Source organism: Mauremys reevesii, linkage group 1 (assembly GCF_016161935.1).
Source record: "Mauremys reevesii isolate NIE-2019 linkage group 1, ASM1616193v1, whole genome shotgun sequence".
NCBI classification, from domain to species: Eukaryota; Metazoa; Chordata; order Testudines; family Geoemydidae; genus Mauremys; species Mauremys reevesii.
Window position 1 is genome coordinate 259,995,906 of NC_052623.1, and position 23,067 is coordinate 260,018,972.

Below are 23,067 nucleotides of genomic sequence, written 5' to 3' on the forward strand. Positions count from 1 at the left end.
TCTATGCACAGGGCTGGCCTGGGGATCTGCCGGACCCAAACTCTCAGGAGGGTACATGTAGGCGGAGGCTGGTGGCAGTGGTGGTGGGGTTGGAAATCAGGCTGCAAGTTGCTGCCTCACTGGTTCTATCACAGAAGGGAGAGATTGGGATTGTACAGTGAGCCTCTTCCCGTCATTATCTCACTGGCAAAGGGGAAAGATTAGTTTGCATGAGTTGCTGAGCGAGTGCAGGATTGAGGGAGAGCCACAAAAATCATGCACCAAGTGGTCACACTTATCCTGCTTGTGCCTAAGACTGGCTGTGCCTTTGGACCTTCGAGCCATGGTTTCTGTTTCTACAAAGCACTTTCGTGGACTATATCTATAAAGCGCTCGTGGCTGAACATTATTGCAGTCCAAGTTACAAAAGACACTTATACCGTCCATCTGCCCAAATTCCTTTCCCAAATAGTTCCATTTTCCATCATCACATAGATGATGTTTCTATAGGAACTGTAGAGCGTATGACAGCCCCGTCCCTGACAGTGGGTGTCACTGAGAGTAAGGGAACGGAAGACTTACACACCATTGAGGATGCCTAAAGGGTTAGAGAGATTAATGAACTCAGGTAAGTGTACTTTGGTGGGAGTGAACCATGCTCAGACAAATGATATTTCTCCCTCTCTCTGCATATTAGTATGGTCTCTTGGAGATGGAACTCCAGAAGAACCAGAGAAACTTGACGATTCCCAGAGATCCACTTTATTTATTGAAAAACCACAGGGTGGTTCAGTGAATGTTGGTAAGTGGCTAGAATCAAATTAAATATGGGCGGAGGGGGGGGGTTATGATACAGATAAATTCTGACAAGAGGTGCATTTCACATAACATTTAAATTCTGCCTTCAAGCACGTGCAACTCCTATTAACTTCAATGGGAATCGCACACTCCTCTTTAAAGAACAAATTTGGCCGGTCTGTGAAGAGACTATTCAATTGGTTAATACCAAGATCAAATTTAGATCTAATAATTTAGTCAGGGTGAAAGCTGGAAGTTGTGGTGATTTGGAGAGGCTAGGTGATTGCCTGTACTACTCTTAGCTGTACAACAGCTGACACCATGGGAGAGTTTCAGAGATTGTTGTTCATATGCTCTTACACTTTCTCAGTCTCTAACTAGAAGAAAGAATTTTGTGGGAATCTGTAGAGCATAAACAAAACTAGGGACTGGAGAAATAGGAACTAGACATGTCCCTCTCTGAAGCCCATCAATACTGGTCTTTCAGGCAGCCATTTGGGGTTGCCATACAACCTCACTGTCAAGTCTCTTTCTAACGGTATAGCCACACTGCATTGTGAACCTGGGCTCAGACTCAGATTTGAGTCCAAACCCCTCTACCATCCACACAAATCTTTCTATAAAAGAAACTTGTACAAATGTGACAGGCAACCACATTTTCAGTAATGACTGAATTATTATTTTTTCTTTTTTTAAAGGAGAAAATATTACATTTATAGCCAAAGTAGAAGCCAAAGATCTTCTCCGAAAGCCAACTGTAAAGTGGTTCAAAGGGAAATGGATGGACCTGGCTAGTAAAGCGGGCAAACACCTTCAGCTGAAGGAGACATTTGAGCGTCATAGCAAGGTACACTTCTATTTTTCTTTTTTAAAGAGACAAAACTTGAAGCCTTAAAAACCATTCTTAATCAGCCATTCATCTAAGGATGGAGGGCATTGTGGTTCAGGCATTGGATAGAGACTCAAGAGAACTGGGTTCAATTTCTGGCTGCACCATACATTTCCCTGGGATGTTGTGTCTGGTAAGGATCTGATGCATCATGTCCCCTGGCATAAAACAGGAGCTCCTCTGAGTAATAACTTTGAAAAAGGGGCTCTGAGTCACAGTTCCTTTCCAGAGTTCCTCCTGGGCAGCACAGCTCTGCATCACTCCTGACACAGGCAGAGAGAGTAAACTCTCCATCTAGGCCATAGCTTTTTACTTCCTCTTTGTACAAATGTATCCTAAACTAAAATGATTATACTTCACATTTGAATTTCAGGTTTATACATTTGAGATGCAAATCATTAAAGCTAAGGAAAACTACGGCGGGAACTACCGGTGCGAAGTAACATATAAGGATAAGTTCGATAGCTGCTCTTTCGATCTTGAAGTCCACGGTAAGATTCCCCTTTTATCCACTTATAGATTTTTTTTCATCTTTTTACAACAAATATGGTATAATTATATCCTCATGCCACAGTGAAGGAAGTTTTAATGTTAACTTTTTGAACACAATGCCTCCTGAGCAACTGTGATTTATTTTTGGAATGAAATATATGGTAGAAGGGGGTGGCTGGCAAGCATGGGTTTGAGCCAGAGCCCACGGAGGTCAATAGAAAGACTTCTATTGAATTTAGATCAGGCCTCTGCTGAACAAAAAGAATGCCAGTCATAAATCTGTCAAGAGATACCACATGGGAGAGCTTATGTATGCGGTTACATCCAAGAGAGGTTCTGATATGGAATGGTTCGGAATCCCCACCTGTGCAGAGAGAGCGTAAAATGGTACCTAGTCAGTGGTAGCATTTTACATCTACTTTGCCCAGGTATAAATGACGGCACAATGCAGTGGAGATTCAGGGCCAAATTATTTGTCGACTTATGTATGATAAAGACCCTCTTCCTGCAAACATTTACACACATGCTTAATTTTACATATGGGACTTCTCACATGAACAAAGTTTAGCACAGGCATGTTTGCAGAGCCAAAAAGAGATAGGAAGCAATGAGCAAATAAGAATGAACAATCTTGTCTGCCCCATAAAGGCTATTGTTCTAATCTTAAAACCTGCAAATGTTCACCTGGTCCTGTAATTTCAGCTGCTAGACAGATCCAGGCAAGCTTCCCAAATATCCAGAGAGCAGCAACACTCCAAGCAGCCTAGTCGAGTATTTGTTCATCCTAGCAAAACAAGCCTACCAAATTACCAAGGTCATCAGCTTGGTCATCAGCCAGGGAAGAAGGCTGCAGTTAAGGGAATGCCCAACAGCTGATTGCTAAGTGACAGAGACAGGCCTAGGAATCTGCATGTATTTCATTAGGCTGCTAGGTGAAGAACTCATCTATCCACATCTATAAACTTTCTATAGGACAGAGTTGTTTCATCTGTCTGATTCATATGTCTAATTCATGCAGGGGGAAATTCATCCTTGTGCCAAGGCCCAGCACAAAGATCTATACATCAGTTATATCACAAATAAACTCTCCAAATAGGGTTTATGTGGTGCAGAGATCTTGTGCTGGCCCTTGACACAGGGATGAATTTCCCCCAGGATCTCCCACTCTCAGTCAGACCAAGCTCTTGTATCTTTCTTGCTGACCACCCAGCGGGAGAAAGACAGTCAATTCTGGGTGGCAAAAAACAACTGATGATGATTTGGGCCCCCCATATGATTATGCAGGACTTCTTTTTTCCTGTAAGATGTTGGGCAGGAGTGAATTTACTTTGAACAATGGAAGATGTCAGTGAAAGAAAAAAACATGAGAAAGTCACAGGGTGTGTGCGGTCAGGAGGGAATGTCAGAGAAACATCCCACAATTTGATCTTGTATGCAAAAAAGTATAATGTAGTTTAGAGAAATATACTAAAAAAGATTACCTCTGCACTGATGAGACTTGCACTTGGCAGATCTTGATGCCAGAAGGGCATATACATGATGGTCACTTAGCAATGAAACTGAAGTAGTTTAAAGCACCAAGGTAAACATATTTCTTTAATTTATTTTCTTTCATAGAATCTTCTCAGGCTGCTCCATCTATTGACATCCGATCTGCTTTCAAAAGAAGGTAACTTTGAGTGGTGATCCTGTGAAGTTACTCAATAATGGACACATAGCATACAATCACCTCATACCATTTCTCCTAGCCAAGCATATCACGTGTTATAAAAAGGTGGTGTTATAAATAAGGATGAAAAAAGTGAGAAGTAAGGTAATTGAAAGTGGGTGGGATGAAGTAGCTTTATATCAGAAACTGCATATACAGTATAACAAACTTTAAAATGAGAGTCGAGTGCAATTGCTATAAGGGGAAGTGTTGATGGAGTTAGATAACCATACAGTAAGCACAGCAAAGGCTAAATGAAGTTATAGGATTGCATTTCTGAAATTCCATTTTTAAGAGATAAAAGCTTATATATCATTACCTTTAAGTAACTCCAGAGTATTGCTGGGAAAATAACTGATTTTGGTTCACTGGCAGATAAAAAAAAAAGAAAAAAAATTTTGGTTCAGGTCAAACTAAATCAAAACATTCCCCCAATATAGGTGAATTAAAGAAGTCCATTTTGGGTCAAACAAAATATGCCATTTAGCCTGAAATGTTTTGTTTCTGGATATTTCAAAAGAGCTAGATTTACATAATAATCAGATGGAGGAGGAGGAGATGGAGATGCCTCCTTTACTAATTAGCCCAGTGATTTACGGGTACTCACTTGGTAGGTGGGACACATGGATTTAGTTTCCTCCTCTGTCAGATGTAGAGTGAGGTTTTGAACTTGGGTTTCCCATATCCCAGGTAAGTGAGTACCACCATCACCTTCTCTACCTTCAGCCATTTTGTGAATCTAGCCACATTTTTTTCTGGCTGAAACTATTCAGTGAATTCATGTCACATTCACAAATTGTTTCAGGTTGACCAGAATGGTATTTTTAGGTGAATAAACTATTCATCTGAAAAATTTCACCTAGCTCTACTCCAGAGTTAAATAACCACACCAATTACTAACATTTATGTAGCAACTAGTGTGTGAAGATTCCAAGACTCTGTCTTTTTGCAAGCAGTGTCTTCTGGGATAGAAGGTAGTAGCCTATAAACATCATATACTAACACTACACAGTAGTTCAGGGCAGAAAATGAAAAATGTGTATTACCTCACCCACCTTGTTTCTCTCATTCATTTAAAAATAGGCAGGAACTTTAGATAGGCAGAAAATAATTACACAAGTGGGATTTAGCCAGCACATTGCAAAAGAAGGTTGTCTGTTTTAGCAGAGGGCGGATAGATAACATCAGAGACAGAAAAAATCTAAACATTTTAAAATAGATATTGACACTTAAGAGCATTACTTCATAAGACAGAACTTGTGTTTTAAACTCGTTTAATGTGTGTTTCCCAATACATTTTCCATCTTATTTGTAAGATGCCATTAAATATTATCTATTTCTTTACAAGAATTTTTAAAATTTTATTTTGTGATTCATTAAAATATCCTACGATATATGCTCCCTGATAGTCATTATCTATGATGTGAAAGTTACTGTGGGCCCAGTCCTGCACTCATTGAAATCAATGGCAAAATTCCAGTTGACTTCAATGCAACAGGATTATTTTATGATAAAAAGAAAAATGCATATCAAATTCATCTTTATAATAAAATTAAAATATATGCATTCCAGAAGTCTTAGTATATAGCATTATATCCTAAATCTTCTCGCAGATTATTGGAATTTGAGATAAAATAGCCATTAAAACAACTGGTATATATAAATCTGCACACATTTTTCTTATCAGAACAGAAATGTAAATATTGGGAATATAGTTTGTGGACAGAAAACCAGTATCATTTGTTAACTTAAAGAAACAGGCAAACATCCTTTATAAATGTGATTAAGTAGTAACTTCTTTTATTTAATGATGAGTTATTGAGGTAAATTCATGCTCAGAAGGATATTAATTTCAAGGTGAATTCTTTCCTAGGGACACATTTTTTGCACACTGTACTATGACTCAGCAGCAACCACAATGCCGACAGAAAAAAATACTTCTGAAAACTTTAAAGGAATACTGTATGCAAACTCTAAGGTGAAATCCAAGTGCCATTGAGTTAATTGACTTTGACTTCAATAGTGCCAGGATTTCAACCCTAATGTTTACTGTTATCACCCCAACAATAGAGCATTTTCTTCTATGTACTATATATTGTAATACAATTTTCTTGCTTAAGAAGACCTTCTAGAAGGGACTGCATCTTTAAAAAGGCTACAATCCCATTTTAAAAGAGTACAAGTATTTTCTTTTTTTCTGTCTGACTTCTCCCTTCGCTGACACACAGAGGTTAAACTTAAGTGTAATGCTTTGCTAGCTGGTATTTGACACAGCTACGCATTGTTAAATGCAGTACACTCAACAATGCAAATCTTTGTTTTACATTTATAACCAAGATCAGCACAAGCCCTTTGTTTTTTACACATACATATTACTCAAACCCAAAAACAAAGCCCTTTGTGTTGATTGGCTTAAGTGAATTTGTGTTCTAAAATATAACACAAATCTTAGCAAATTAATGTATGCAATCTACAAAAATTTGCCTTAAAAGTATAACAGCAAGCAATACAAACCTTTGTGTTTATTTTTCACAAGTGCTTGTTATGGAACCATAACTTGCGTGGAAACGAATACAAGTTTGTGTTGATTTTATACCATTATTTGTGTGCCTAGACAGTATTGCATATACAGGACATCTAGAGTGTTTGCAATGTGTGTTGTCCAAGTCTCTCTGTATTAAACAAAGATTTGATCTTTTTTTTATTAACAACAGTGGTGAAGGACAAGAGGATGCAGGAGAACTTGACTTTAGTGGTCTCCTGAAACGTAGGTGAGAACCAAGTGATGAAGTGAGCAGGTGTGGATTGGAAATCATTAGGTTCATACGCAGAAAGAGTCAGGTTTAGCATTAATCGTTTCTCAAGAATTTTATGCTCTTACTTTCTTCTGATATTCCTAATTTTAATTATTTGAGTATGAAATGCAAAAGTTCAACTAATCATATCATGTAAACATAGTAGGCAGGAAAGAAACCTCAGATTTGAGTGTGTCAAAGATTTTAGGTTGTGGTGCGCTTTCTTAATGGAACAAATCAATAGTATTTAGTCTACATGCTATTTATTTTGTGTTTGCATGGGGTTTTTTTTCCTATGCAGGGATGAGCAGGTTGGACAATTGAGTCTGGTGTGAAAGTAAGAAACTATTGGGGTTAAGCTGGCCTTTTTGGGCACACTTTAAATTAACTTTAGCAAATATCCTGAGTCTGGAAATTACATACAATGCTTTCAAAATGTAGGCATTTATATTATTTCCAAGGGGTTTTCTGGTTCCAGATGTGCAAATCAGGGGAAAAGGATATTTTTTTAGATGATCGCTGACTCTTCTGCTCTTCCCTTCTCCATGCCCAAGCTAGAGAATGCAGTAAACTTATTAATTATTGAGCATTATGTGCTCTTTCATCATCTGACCAAAAAGCAACAAACAGGTTGTTCAAGGAACAGGCAGATAAATTATTGAGACACTGAAGTCCTAAATAAAACTTGATAGCTTCTTACAAAAATGAGGAAAAAATAGCTTTCAGATAATATGTAGCATGACTTTGCAGTTCTAATAACCAGAGAGAACCTAACATCAAATTTTTGTACATGCACACCAAACCTTTAGGTACACCTCTACCCCGATATAACGCTGTCCTTGGGAGCCAAAAAATCTTACTGCGTTATAGGTGAAACCGTGTTATATCAAACTTGCTTTGATCTGCTGGAGTGCACAGCCCCGCCCCCCCGGAGCACTGCTTTACCGCATTATAACCGAATTCATGTTATATCGGGTCGCGTTATATCGGGGTAGAGGTGTATATGAACAAGAGTTCAATGTTAATTTGATTTTCCTTCACGTAATGGCAGCTAAAAAAATTAGGCATCTGCTCCTGAAGACCCCATTTAAAGTTTGGATGCTATTAGGACAGTCACATCCCTCCAGGTTTCTAGACCTTGGACCCAGTTTTGCCCTTGGATATAGTATAGTGCAACTTCGTCAGTGAGAGGTGAGCATAGAATCATAGGACTGGAAGGGACCTCAAGAGGTCATCTAGTCCTGTCCCCTGCACTCATGGCAGGACAAAGTATTATCTGGACCATCCCTGACAGGTGTTTATCTAATTTGCTCTTAAAAATCCCCAGTGATGGAGGTTCCACAACCTCCCTAGGCAATTATTCCAGTGCTTAACCACTCTGACAGTTACAAAGTTTTTCCTAATGTCCAACCTAAACCTCCCTTGCTGCAATTTAAGGCCATTGCTTCTTGTTCTATCCTCAGAGGTTAAGAAGAACAATTTACCTCCCTCCTCCTTGTAACAACCTTTTATGTATTGAAAAATATTATGTCCCCTCTCAGTCTTCTCTTCTCCAGACTAAACAAGCCCATTTTTTTCAATCTTCCCTCTTAGGACATGTTTTCTAGACCTTTAATCATCTTTTGTTGCTCTTCTGTGGACTTTTTCCAATTTGTCCACATCTTTTCTAAAATGTGGTGCCCAGAACTGGACACCTCCAGTTGAAGCCTAATCAGCACAAAGTAGAGGAATTACTTCTCGTGTCTTGCTTACAACACTCCTGCTAATACATCCCAGAATGACGTTTGCTTGTTTTGCAACAGTGTTACACTGTTGACTCATATTTAGCTTGTCATCCACTATGACCCCAGATGAGAAGGTCATGTGAGACAGTATCAAAAGCTTTAGTAAAGACAAGATATGCCACGTCTACCACTTCTCCCCTATCCACAAGGCTTGTTACCCTGTCAAAGAAAGCTATCATGTTGGTTTGACATGATTTGTTCTTGACAAATCCATGCTGACTTTTACTTATCACCTTATTATCTTCTAGATGTTTGCAAATTGATTGTTTTATTACTTGTTCCATTATTTTTATGGGTACAGAAGTTAAGCTGACTGGTCTGATATTTCCTAGGTTGTCCTTATTTTCCTTTTTATAGATTGGCACTATATTTGCCCTTTTCCAGTCTTCTGGAATCTCTCCCATCTTCCATGACTTTTCAAAGATAATCACTAATGGCTCAAATATCTCCTCAATCAGCTCCTTGAGTATTCTAGGATGCATTTCATCAGGCCCTGGTGACTCAAAGACATCTAATTTGTCTAAGTAATTTTTAACTTGTTCTTTTCCTATTTTAGCCTCTGATCCTACCTCATTTTCACTGGCATTCACTATGTTAGATGTCCAGTCGCCACCAACCTTCTTGCTGAAAACCGAAACAAAGAAGTCATTAAGCACCTCTACCATTTCTACATTTTCTGTTATTATTCTCCTCCCCCACCCCACCCATTGAGCACTAGGCCTACCTCATCCTTGGTCTTCCTCTTGCATCTAATGTAGTTGTGGAATGTTTTTTTGTTACCCTTTAGGTCTCTAGCTAGTTTGATCTCATTTTGTGCCTTGACCTTTCTAATTTTGTCCCTAAATACTTGTGTTATTTGTTTATATTCATCCTTTGTAATTTGACCTAGTTTCCACTTTTTGTAGGACTCTTTTTTTGATTTTTAGATCATTGAAGATCTCCTGGTTAAGCCAGGGTGGTCTTTTACCATACTTCCTATCTTTCCTGTGCTGTGGGACGCATAATTTCCTACACATGGATAATTGAAGGGAGAATTTTCCCTTAATCTCTGCTAGCACTCACCTCTGACTGAGAAAAAAACATGTGCCAATAAATACATTAAAGATTGTGAAGGTCTGAGATAGTATGATAACAGGGGCCATATAAATAACTTAGATATCTAAATAGCTAAATTTTGTCCTACACGAAAAATAAAAATACCTGATAGAACCAAGAGAAGTTTCTAACTTAACCAGTGGCAGAGCTTCCATGGGACCAACTTTCAGTATATAGTAGAAGCAGGATGTGAAAGAATTGTTTGAATTGATTCATATCCACCAGGTCTCCATTTTTTATCCTCTCTTCATTCCTAACTAGGAATTTCAATCTGACTTGTGTTCATTTAACTATCCTACTGAAACAACAGTAATGTGATAGTTCTGATTGACTGTCTTGGTTTTTTTTTTCTGTACTAATATATGGATTGCATGTGGGGAGGTTTCATTGTTTTTGTGGTAATGTGAAATTGTAACTATCACTTCACTAACATAAATAATTCATTGTTTTATTTGATAAAATATATATATTTCATAGAAACACAGTATAACTCTTGTGTGGTTAATGGGGAAACCAAACCAACCCGTTTTTAAATAGAATAATTTTATATTGATAAGACCAGTATTTTGCATCCACATTTCAGCTGCTGAAATTCAATATATAAGTACCTGAAATATATATTTTAACAAAAGTCTAAATGTGTAGAGTCTGAATGCTTTTTTTTAAATTATTACTATTTTGTGATGCTGTCACAGGAAGTCAAACCAGTAAGCCATCTTAATGACATACTGTGTGAGGTGGTATGTCTTATCACAGCAATGGGTCAATAATGCCACGAAATTCCAAAAGGCGCTAGATCTCAAAGAGACTCAAACATTTATACTTTTTTTTAAATAAATTTTTCAACAAAATGCACATATCTCAGGGGGAAAAAATTGGATGAGATTGTGGTCTAGATAATTTACAATGGATCTGTCTGGAAAGTAATAAATGTTTGCCCACTATCCACAGGTACAAATATTATAGTCTCAGAACAAAGTGTGGTTGTTCAAAGTGTTAAAATTTGTTCTTAGTTATGCAAGCTGAATAGAGAGTCTGAAATAATTGTTTAATTACTTGAAAATCTGGATATGCTGATCCTCATTCCCAACCACTGCCTGATTTTAACGGGGCACATTATCATCTCGGTTCATGTGGATGTGTGTGTGTAACTCTCATTAGCATTGATAGGAGTTGCACAGCTAATGGCCAGCGCAATGAGATGAGAATTCTACCCTTTAGCGCGTGTCAGCTTTTACATATGTTTGCAAGCTGGTTTTGACCTGGCCTCATGCAGGAGGAATCTCATTGAAACACGACTGTTTTCAGTAAGTAGTCAGTCTCCATAAACCATAAGCACAAAACAAAAATTAAAGACATAAAATATCATGCAATGCCAGTCTTTATATTATCTTAGGAGTAATACTACACACCATAAATATTTTGAATCATCTTTAGTTATTTCTTAAAAATACCACTGAACTACTATAAAAGCTTGTAAACTTTATGGATTATATAATGGTCTAGTACTGTACCATAGTCACTGTCCCAACCCTGTCAGACTTCTCAGATATCCCATTATTTCTCTATACCATAAGGCAATAAAGGCTGAAGTTTTTTTATTTTTCCATACATTTGTGTTCTTGCTCTGTTGCCAAAAGTGCTGATTCCCCCAGAACCTGTCAGATTTAATCAGGGCAACCCTGGTCTCAGCCAGCACATGCTTCTGGAAAAGAAGGGTCAAGACCTTTGCCCTCTTTCTCCTATACCCCTAAATTATACTAGTGGCTTTCTTTTTCTGAGATAACCAGGGGATCTCATCAAAATTATGATCTTATCCAGACTGCCCCATTATCCCTGCATTTAATGCTTGCCAGTTTCAAAATAGTTAACTAGTTTTTTTTTATCAGCTGACTCTGTTAGCTCAAATATAGACTTTGAAGCTAACTACAATAAATATGATACTCTAGCTTGTTTAATATGAAATCTGATAAGCTTGAACAAACAGAACTAACTCTAGAGAGCTAAAAAATGCTTCCCATTACTAAAGACCACGGTAAGTACAGAGGTCAACATATTTGTGTCATGAGTACAGGTGTTGATGGACCCATAATACCAGCCTTGTACCAAATTTAACCCCAGTCCTGCAGTTTGAGAAGTACAGATGTCAGAGATGGGGACATGGGTGGTCATGCCTACTGGCTGGAGCAGGAGTCAGCCTAGTGGTTAGAACAGGAGTCAGGAGCCAGAAATAGGAGCTCAGGATCAGAGCCAGAGCCAGAGACCAGATTACCAGAAGCAAGGGTCAGAGTCAGAAGTCAGGAATCAGAGCCAAGGATCAGAACCAGAGTCAGAGGCCACATGGCAGAGCCAAGGGTCAGAGACAAAGTCAGGAATCGGAGTAGAGTCAGAGCCGGGTGACCTGGAATGAGGCAATGCAGAAGCAAAGTTGAGGCCAAGGCAGGAGCAGGTACAGGAGCTATTGCAGCTGTGGGGAAATGCTTTGAGTAGCCGTTGGACTAATGCTGCTGCTGTGCTTAAGAGCACACCTGTTGGTTCCTCCAGCTAATCAGGTGGTCTGGCCAATCAGGTGATTCTGCTGCAAGCCAAGTGTGATTCAGCGATGAATCCTCTGTTGCTCACTAGGGAAGTGTAGCTCGCTGGTCCCAGGCTCAGCTGCAAACCCTAATTCCTGACAGCTCGCCTGGGACCAGTGAAAAGTTCACAGTATATCTGCTCTGTGGATATTCTCCTCTGGTTCCCTGGATGGGTCTTCCAGACCATAACCTTCCCAATAACCAAGTATTAGACTTTCCCTCAGACTCACCTGGAGTCAGGGATCTTTTGAACTACATACTCATCTTGCCCCTCGATGGATACGGGTGTAGGCAGGGGATTGGATGGGCTGGAAACAGGTTTTCTGTGCATGGCTTGAGAAGGGAGGTATGGAACATGTTTAATCTTCAATGACTTGGTAAACTGTAGCTTGAAAGAGACCAAGTTGTTCTGTTCTATGAACATGAAGAGCCCTGTGTATCAGTGATCCTGTTTAGCTGAGAGGCAGATGGATTTAAGGTTCTGGGGTGGACACCCAGATCTTGTCTCCTATTGCAAGGTTGGGAATGTCTGAATGGCCCTCGTTGGCATGGCATTTATAGGTTTCCTTCACGGTGCTTAGGTGCTCTTGGAGCTCTTGTTGTATCTGATGCAGATGGGTGGCCAGCTCCACTGCTGTGGATACCAGGGAGACTGTGGGCATGGAAGCGAGGATGGAATCTGTAACTAGCATAAAACAGGCTTTGCTGAACAGAGGCATGAGTGGAACTGTTATAAATGAACTCTGTGTGTGGTAACAAGGGAACCCAATCGTAGTGTTGGTAATTTAAGAAGCAGTGGAATAATTTTTCAAAGATCTGGTTAACGTGTTCCGTCTGCCCATTGTGGTGAGGGGGATATAAGGGACTCCACACCAAGGAGCTTGAAGAAAACCAGGAAATAAATTGTGGCACTTGGACTTACACCACACCAGAAGGCAAACCATGAAATCATAAAACATTTTCCAAGAAGAGTCAAGCTAGGGTGAGAAGGAATGAAATGTCCTTCTGGAACATAGGCCTGTTCCTTGTAACAGACTGTCCCATCCCTCAGTTGAAATTCTGAGTTGGTGGGGAAACAGTGGTATTTAAGATCTGACAGAGGTGGGTGGCAAACGGGTCACAAGACGAGAGATTGGATGGAAGACATCAGGCTACTGTCCACCATACCACTAATAAAATTAGATGATTTAAGGACCATGGAAGGGGATTCTGAGTCCGTTTCGAGGTATTCATCTTCACAGGATAGGGCATACGCCTTCCCATTTCTTACCCTTGGGCAGTAGATCACCATGAAGTTGAACCTGGAAAAGAATAGGAACCAGCAAATCTAGTGTTGGTTAAGGCACCTGGCCATGGCAGAGGAATTCCAAGTTCTTGTGATCTGTAAGAACCTACACCAGAAACTCAGCTCCTTCCAGGAGATGGTGCCATTCCTTGAAGGCTGTCTTGATTGCTAGTAATTCCTTATCCCAGATATCGTGATTCTTTTCTGCTGGGGTTAGTTTACAGGAGTAGAAAGCACGAGGATGAAATTGATTATGGGTGCCCCTTTGCTCCAATAGTTTGTCTCCAATGGCAAAGTTGGATGCGCTGGTTTCTACTATAAATGACCAGGTGGAGTTGGAGTGGACCAGGATGTGTGCTGATGTAAAAGCCCTCTTCAAGTGGTCACAGGTGAGTTGAGCCTTTGGGAACCAGAGGAACTGAGCTCCTTTCCAGAAGAGTGCCATCAGCAGAGCTATCAGAAAAGTTTCAAATGTACTTCTGGTAAAGGTTGGTGAAGCCTCAGAACTGCTGCACACACACACCCAGGTGTCCCTTGGTCTGTCCAGTTAGAGATGGTGGCTACCTTGCAGGGATCCATAGCTAGTTCCCTATGGGAAATAATATTACCTAAGAACTTAATCATAGTCTGATCAAATTCACACTTTTCTAATTCTGCATAGAGATGATTCAGATGAAGGCTCTCCATGACGTGGCACGCATGTTGACCATGAAGAGTCTGGTCTTCAGAGAAGATGAAGCAATCATTGAGTTATATAACAAGAAACTGATACAACACCTCTATATAAATATCATTGATAACATGTTGGAAGGTCACTGGGGCATTGCACAGTATGAAGGGCATCACCAGATATTCCAGTGTCCATACTGGGTGTGAAAGGCAGCATTCCACTGATCTCCTTCAAAACCAGAACCAGGTTTTAGGCTCCATGGAGGACTAATTTGGTAAAGACTCTGGCAGAGCGAAGCTACTCAAAGAATTTGTTGATAAGCAACAGGGAGTACTGATTCTGGGTGGTTATTTTATTCAACACCCAGTTGTCCACACAGTATCTCAGAGAGACGTCTGTTTTGGCCACAAAAAAAGATGGGACATGGAAGGACAGATGATTCCCTTTTCCAGGTTCCCTCAGAGATAGACTCTGAGTGCCTGTAGTTCTGGTTCAGCAAGGGAGTAGATACACCCAAAGGGAGCCTCGGCTCTGGGCTGAAGGTTTATAGGACAATCATAGCACCAATGAGAAGGCAGAACATCAGCCTTCTTGCTGTTGGTGCCAGCAGGGACAACTTCAAGCTGGGTCCCCCTGTTCTGAAGTCCTTGAGGTGGGGGCTGGACTCACTCAGAGGGAGAAACTCTAACCTACAACTGGACTCAGGAAAGCAGGACTGCTGGCAGTACCGGGAATTAAAATGCACCATGCTTGATCCCCAAAGGATGTGGGGATCATGTGTCCCAAGCAATGTGATGCTAAGAATGATTGGAAAGTGTGGGAAATGGACAAAACCAAACTGGAAGGACTTATGATGACCCTGATAGGTGGTGACCTCCAAGAGTGATCTCTTGTGTGATTGGACCTAAAGATAGGAGAGAACTGTTGATGGTCTCCATGCAGTGATGGCCTTAATGCAGTGTCAGAATCTTGTGTTTTAGGGAAAATTCTAGGTCCATACAATTCCTGGAGGCACCAGTGGTTCCAGGCTGAGCTCTGTCATCAGGGGATATCGTAGACAGAGCAGCTGACGGTGTGTTGAGCATTGATTAGATGCCATCAAGGTGCCTGAGGATCACTGTAGGAGCCATGAATGGGAGAAAAGGGGAAGTGCTAGCCTCACCCAAATCCCTCTACTGGTGCTGGAACCTGACATTTTCTCAGTCATCCCTTTGCCATACAACTCAAAGCAAAGTGTCTAGGTCCTCTGCAATAGAGACATAGCTCTGATGCACCATGTCGATCTTTCTCTGTATCAGAGAGACGGTGTCAGGCTGTGTCCAGTTGGATGGGCTCAGGCTGTGGAGTGTGTGTGGAAGGTTTTCTGACCAATGCCAGGGAGGCACTTCTTTTCCTGTTGGCATTCCCATAGGCAGTTGTCTATCTTAATGCAAACAGGGCATCCAGGTTGGTCGGAGCTTCCGCCCACACAAGCTTGCCTTTGCTCTTGTTGTTCAGATGGAGCCAGAAATGGTAGCACTGTGCAGTTTTGTACCACTTGGTGTCTGTCACCAGGCGCTGAAACTCTGTGTCGTAGTTGCTGACTGGTTGGCATCCCAGTCTCAGGATGCCACAGCTTGTGCTGTGAATGTTCATTTTGGGTCATCAAAAATTATTTCCATGACTTGGACAGAATTCTTGAATTGGCCCAAGAAAGGGCTGTATTTTCCCCATAGTGGAGAGGCCCAGACCTGCATGTGCCTGGTCAGCAAACTGATGATGAGCCCCACTCTGGACCAGTCCATGGGGTAAGTTTGCAGGCATAATAGAAACAGGAGCCGACAGCGGTTCAGGAAGTCACAAAACTTTCCATGGTGTCCATCAAGCTTGCCTGGTAAATGAGTCTTTGATTCTTTAAGGTCCTGATGCAAGGCTTGAGTATGTAAAGGCAATGTTCTGCTCCTGCAGAGTGCTAATCTGCATTTGTCAATTCTGCAAGGCATCGACCAACTCCAACAAAGGGATGTTAGTTTTTGTGGGATCCATCCTGGAAGAGGAAGCTACCCCAATTTTGGTTTGGAGCTGCACAAACTGTCAGAACCCAGAACGTGGGTGGTCAGACCTAGCGATTAGAGCGGGAGTCCAGGCTAGTGAAGGAGCAGGAGTCAGTAGTCAGGAGTAGGAACCTAGAGTCAGAAGTCAGGAATTGGAGTTGAGGACCAGAGCTGGGTTACCTGAATTGAGGCAAGGCAGGAGCAGGGCTGGGGCCAAGCCAGGAGCAGAAACTAATGTAGCTGTGGGTGAATGGATTGAGCAGCCATTGGCCTAATGCTGCTCCTGTGTTTAAAAGCACACCATTGGTTCCTTCAGCCAGTCGGGCAGTCTAGCCAATCAGGTGATTTTCTTGCACGCCAAGTGTGATTCAGCTACAAGTCCTCTGTTGCTCACTAGGGAGGTGAAGCTAGCCTGTCCCAGGCTCAGCTGCAAGCACTAATTCCTGACAATGGGTGTACCCTTATGCCTGCACAGATGCCCGTTGACTTCAGTGAGGTTCTGTGTGTCCCCCACTACCAGAAACAATTGCAGAATTGGGGTCTACATTCAAAGAATAAAGGCCCTTTTATAACTATAGAATTTATACGCTAGACTGTGATCTCAGTTATGTTGGTGTAAATCACAAGTGACTTCACTGACGTCAATGAAGTTACAGCAGTATGAGAAACTGGTTTGTGTGAGATCAGAATCAGAACCTTATTATACAACTGTATTTTCAAATATTTTTTTCCTCCTGAGCAAATGTAAAAATTTCCACAGATTGATGATACTTGGACATCTCAAAAAAGAACCTTGGATCCTGCACTTTTTGGAGAAGTTTGAATCAGGATCTGAATTTCATAGTTAGCCTTCCATCTATAAGAGACAAAACCAGAACCATTGAGTCAGTTACCTCATGTACTGTGAGAAACTTTGAATCCAGAACTAACCTCAATAGCTCAGGTCCATCCTTAAGTGAATCAAATTTTTTATTTAAATCTTCAAACCTTAACCAAAACTTTTCTAAGATCACCATAGAGTTAATACCCACTTGTCCCGCTCTTTTCTAATGCAATGAAGTCTCATTAACTACTCTACATTAAAAAAGAACTTTTTTTTGCTACTGTTAGGGAGATTAAACAAGAGGAAGAGCCCGAGATAGATGTGTGGGAGCTCCTGAAGAATGCTAATCCCAATGAATATGAGAAGATTGCATTTCAGTATGGTATCACTGATCTGAGAGGCATGTTAAAACGTCTGAAACGCATGCGCAGAGAAGAGAAGAAGAGTGCAGGTATGACCAAGGAAAAGGTTTCTTACATCTGTTGGTCAAACATGAACCATCTTCTTGAGAGAGAGGGTGAGACAAAGTCCGTGAAATATACAGGGACAAGCTCTAACCTGATTTACACACAGTGAAACCCCACTCAAGTTGAAGAGGTTGTACAGGGAGTAAACCGGGGCAGGTTTTGGCTCACAGTGCTTAACATAAAAACCACATACCATTCTATATTTATCACTAATGTCCTGTATGCGAAATTGTGGTTCTTAATTGAGCACAACTCTCATTGACTTGCAAGGGGGGTTTGCTTGGTTAAGGATGCAGAATTAGACCCTGTGTTAGGAGTAACACTTTAGATTATTAAAGTTGAGGAATACTAAACATATTACTTGCTCTTCGCCATTTATTTTTTTACTTAATTTTGAAACTTCGCTCAGCTTCACTGAGATCCTGGCTAGTGCGCAAACACTCCTTTGGGTGCAGGGTAGGCTGATTCAGGACTGTCCTTTCCCACCCAAGATGCTTCGTAATGCAAACAGTGCAACATATGTACATGCACACGCATTCTGTCCAAGGTAATATTCTGGCATTTGCTTGTATACCGTGGCACTTCTCGGGTTCATTCCAGATACTTGTGTTGCACCGTTGGTTCCCCAGAGGATTCCCCTTGTGTAGAAGATATCTCCCTCCCAGAACACAGGTCAGGAAGCATTCCCAGAGACAAGGGAGCATGGCGAAGGCCTTCTTGTATCCCAGTGATCCCGATCTATTAGATCAGTCCATTGGGGCCGCTGGCCGTTGGGTGTAAGTTAGAGCAGTCTTTAAAGTGCTCTAACTTATGCCAGAGACTGGAGTAATCCCTGGCCAGTACCAGTATTGGGGGAACATAAAGATGGTATAAGGGCCACCTTTGCTCAATCTCTCTGGTTCTGCATTGAGCACAGTTTGGCCACACCAGATATTCTGGGCCAATAAATCCCGAAATAAAATGTACATTTATTTAACTATGTCAAGTACTATCAGAAGTAAAATAAATGGTTCTGCTGCTTCAGTCTTGCTTGGAAATTTAAAATCATCTACTGTCATTTACACAATCAGAGATCCATTTTTTTCTTGGCTGTTAAAAGCAATTGGATTTAAACTGTCCCTTCATACTATAATATGGTGGAACTCTTCTAACATACACACTGATATAGAAAAGGTTATTCTCTCACTCCTATTTACCGTCTAATAAAACAAACAAGGGGACAGTCCATGTAAATGAAGAGCAACACATTTAAAATTAATAAAAAGAAATACTTTTGGTATTTTTTAAACACAGCATTTAATTAATTTGTAGAATTTACTGCCAAAAGATATTATTGAAGTGATGAACTTAGCGTGGTTCAAAAAGGGATTAAGCATATATCAGAATAACAAAACTTGCTCTAAACTAGAACAAAAATTTACATAAAACATCAAATCTCTGCTTCTAGATAGAAGTCAGCCACCAAATTCCTGAGGTCAGGGAGAAGTTACCCGTCTCCATCACCATAGCCATGTTATTACACAATTGACTTTTATGGGTACCGTTCCGCATCTGCTGAAGCATCTGGCACTGGCCAGTGTTGAAGAAGTATTGGACTAAATGGGCCTTTGGTCTGTGCCACTATGGCAGTTCCTCTGTTGGTGGAACTCTCTAAAGGGGGAGAGGCAGGTGGAGCCATGTGGGGAGAATCTTCATGTCCCCTCCCAGGCCTGGTGCAGGAGCAGTGCTGTGAATCAAAGCAGGAACTGCAGAGTTGGCAGGAACAACTGCACCCCAGCCAGTTGCTACACACAAGGACATTTGAATCTTCTAGCAGGAAGGATGGGAAAGGAGCACTAACTGCTCCAAGAGGCAAAGGACCAGGATGTCTCTCAGCACCTGCAACAGTTCTGATTAGCTGCCTTTTCTATTCTCCCACTCCCTGAGGAGGGGCTGCCTAACCAATGAGGTTTTTCCTGCAGCTGAGGAGACCTGTAGGAGAGTCTGAAAACCTATAGACCTTGAGGGAAATCTGTAGCTTTGGCAGATCTGTAGAGACCTTTCTTCCCCCTCCCCCTAATTGCACTATAAACTGAGTGTCAGTTTCAGGGTAGCTGCACCTGTATCCTCACCTCCATGGCTCACTCCAGGAGATCCCAGTCAAGTTTCAGGTGTTCAGCCGCCACCTGTCTCTGGGTGGGAACCCTGGTGCCACTCCCTTCTGACAGGGGGTTTTAAAGCTACACAACTTCCTTCCTTACTCTGTAATATTCCCAGCCTAACAGCCAGTGCCTGTGCATTGTTTTTTCTCTCTGAGGGCTATGAACAATGTATTGACAACAATTACAGGTTACCACACGGCTCTTACTAGGCAAGCACATTTATTCTTAAGATAAAAGCATTACAGAGAAAACATAAAAAACAATGGAAGTTCCTATGCATAAGATAAAAGCTTACCAGAGGTCACCCATCAGTCTTATGAGGCCCTAGTAAGCCAAAATCTCTCCAATCATTTTGCAAGGGACAAGCTTCCCCACCCCCCTTAGAAAGAAGGTCCCGAGACAGCTTAAACAGAGCCTTTCTAAGCCAAAATGTTTGTTTTCTTTGTTTTCAAAGTATCTGGAAACTCAGTTTGAACTGGTATATGTAAACCTCCCCCAGGGAAGATACCTTTCTAGAGGTGTTTACAACATGAGTGATTTACCTTACTCACCCTCTCCCCCATACACACACACACACAGTTCTAGTTCCTGAAGGAGCTGTGGTAACCCTCCTTCATGGAGTAGAAACACAATCATACATATAATCCCTGGCCCACAGTGATACATAAACTTAATACAATCTGTTCCCCCAAAGATACTGCATGAGGTTGCAATTGCTGTCACACCGAGACTGATTACACTGTAATTAGCCGTGAACAATTTATCTGTGGGAACATTTTCTTCACTTTCAATCCACTGGGTACGTGTTCCCCTGAGTCTCAGTTCTGTGCCTGAATGTAAATAAAAACTCAAAGTGAAATTCTCTTGAAACCTCTAGGCTTTACCTAGCCTTAAGTTTAAATGAGATGAAACCATACATTTTATATAATTTTTATACAAAGCCACAAATTGGCCCAAAATTATAGCTCAGACCAGGTTTTGCTTAAGCAGATTTGCAAACCTGAGTAAATCTTTTGACAAAACTCATTAGTTTTTAGCTTGTAATGAAATCTGAAACTGGACTATTTTTGCCTGATTTCAGGTATTTTTATAAAGCTTTCCACAGCTCCACTATAAAGGGAACTGCAGTTTGCATATTCCAATCCACTGAAACAATTTGGGACTTTCATTCACTCTTAGGCAAACCACAAAGTGCTCACTCTGACAACAGGAAATTCAGTGGGAATTTTGCCTAAGTAAGGACTTCAAGGTTGGCCTAAGTAGCAATAAAAACAACAACAACAGAGAGTTCCACCATAGTTAAATTCATTATAAATGGGTTCCATATTATGTACTGTATCAGTCCCAGTTGGGCTTTGCATTATGCAATGTCTTTATAACATGCACATTTTCATTTGTTTCTCCTCTTCTTTTCATAAATCCTGCAACAGCTTTTTCCAAAATTCTGGATCCTGCATATCAGGTGGACAAAGGAGGTAAAGTAAGGTTTGTGGTGGAGTTGGCAGATCCAACGGTGGAGCTCAAGTGGTATAAAAATGGCCAAGAAATACGACCAAGTACAAAGTAAGTGATTTTTACTAAACACATATAATAAATTCCACACACTTTCTCGCTGAACTAACACATTGCATCTTCCCTTGACGCTGGTTTTGTTTTGTGTAGATTTACCTCTCTCAGTAACCAAGCTCACACCAACTTCTTTTGCAGACTGTTTATCATAATCAAACTATATATAAGTTATATGCACACTGTAAAGGTGTCAGTGAACTATAGTTCAAAGAACAAGCCACAATATGCTTCAGTGTTAATATAGAGTGTTCTCTGCATCCCCAGGAGTGGAGAGGAATGTAAAATATATTCCCACAACAAAACATACTGAACTATACTCTGCCCTCTAATCTGTAAGGGATTGGGAAATGGTATGGTCAGAATTACTCCATAGCAGTTCTGCAGCGTGACTTGGAGGAGAGATGGCTGGCTTTATATACCAGACCATGCACCATGTCCCCAGGCGGGTGGAGGCGAGTCTATAAATTAGGGGAGTGGTGGTTGGGAAGAAAGGGGAGGAAGCAGGTATGTCTAATGCTCCCTGAATAAATTATCGCTTATGCTAAGGTCAGCACCATGCATTATCTATCAATGGATAAGGTCACAATGAACCTGCTCCCAGGAACATCAAAATGTACTCAACTCAAAATCCCAGTATGCTGCTTGCACTAGCCTGCCAAGAACGTCCTAACCAGCAAAACCCCTGTACAGAGGACTCAGTAAGCAGCTTTCCTGCCCCCCTTCTCAGTATTAGCCAGTGCAGGATTTGGCCCAGTATTAAATGACTGCCATCATGCAGAAAGTCGAGGTATCTTATCTTGAATCCCTTAATCTGCCTTGACCAATTCAGGGTTCCACCACAGGCTGATTTGTGGACACCCATCCTGTAAACGCTGAACTGAAACCATCAACTCATTTCACACAGGCTGCAGAATCTCTGTCAAATGCTAATGAGCTTTGGTCATTACTGACCTGAAGTAAATCTGAACCAGTGACATAAAGGTGAAATGGTCCATACCCTATTACAACTCCCCTGAGCCATCTGGCCTACCGATAATGGTAACTTCTTCACCTCAGTTATTATTGTACCTCAAAAATATGTTGAGTGTCAGAATGAAGCCTAGGCTCCTGTTACTGATTATTTTCACCGCTACTGGTCTAGTGGTCAGACACCCACTTTGTTCTGCTATTTTCAAGAGCCAGTTTACAATTATTTTTCCAAATAATTTTGGCTGGGATTTTCAAAGGAGCCCAAGGGAGTTCAGTGCCAAACAAGCCTATAGCTTTTCTTTCTATTGGTTATTTACAACTACATCTCCATCCTTGTTAAGGCTGGAGAAGACCTTTCAGGTCATCCATTCCAAAGCCACGCACAAAACAGGATTTTCCCCTACAATAATCCCTTGAACATTTTAGTTAAAAGGAGAACAACAAAAGAGACCAAGTTTTGCTAACTCTGGGTTGCTCTGTGCAAATTCAAACAGGTACATTTTTGAGCACAAAGGTAACCAGCGAATTTTGTTCATCAATAACTGCACAATGGCAGATGACGCCCGCTATCATGTGACGGCTGGTGATGAGAAATGCTCCACAGAACTCTTTGTAAGAGGTAGTGTACATCATCTTGCTTTTTAGTTTTAAAACAGCAGGTCAGATCCTTAACTGTTGTAAATCGGCATGGCTCAATTTATTGGAACAATGATGATTTACATCAGGTGAGACTCTGGCCCAGTGTGTGTCTGTATGTCCTACCCTCCCCATCCCCTAAGATCTCTCTCTATCTCTTTGATAACCCTACTGATTTTTCATTCCTCCACCTCTTAGTGGTCTAGTGGTAACATAGGAGCTTTGTGAAGCTGTGATCCTCTAGGTAGATTGCAACCTTTTTGGGGTACCCACTGAGAACAGCGTTAGGCTTCCTAGCAGCACAGAGATTTGTGATATTGAATACACTCAAGCCAATTGAAAATCATCGCAAACCAAT

The 23,067-nt window shown here is 41.0% G+C and overlaps 1 protein-coding gene across 7 annotated transcripts in view; it reads left to right on the forward strand.

Moving 5' to 3' along the window:
* The window catches only part of MYBPC1 (myosin binding protein C1), a 116,342-nt gene that overhangs the window by 46,837 nt on the left and 46,438 nt on the right, over positions 1-23,067 (forward strand). For all 7 annotated transcript variants that reach the window (XM_039483618.1, XM_039483586.1, XM_039483576.1 and 4 more), the window contains 8 exons: positions 677-781; positions 1,476-1,624; positions 2,040-2,157; positions 3,776-3,827; positions 6,581-6,637; positions 17,215-17,378; positions 20,966-21,098; positions 22,568-22,692. In XM_039483618.1, coding sequence (XP_039339552.1) covers positions 677-781; positions 1,476-1,624; positions 2,040-2,157; positions 3,776-3,827; positions 6,581-6,637; positions 17,215-17,378; positions 20,966-21,098; positions 22,568-22,692 — 903 coding nt within the window. The remainder of the gene's footprint in view (positions 1-676; positions 782-1,475; positions 1,625-2,039; positions 2,158-3,775; positions 3,828-6,580; positions 6,638-17,214; positions 17,379-20,965; positions 21,099-22,567; positions 22,693-23,067) is intronic.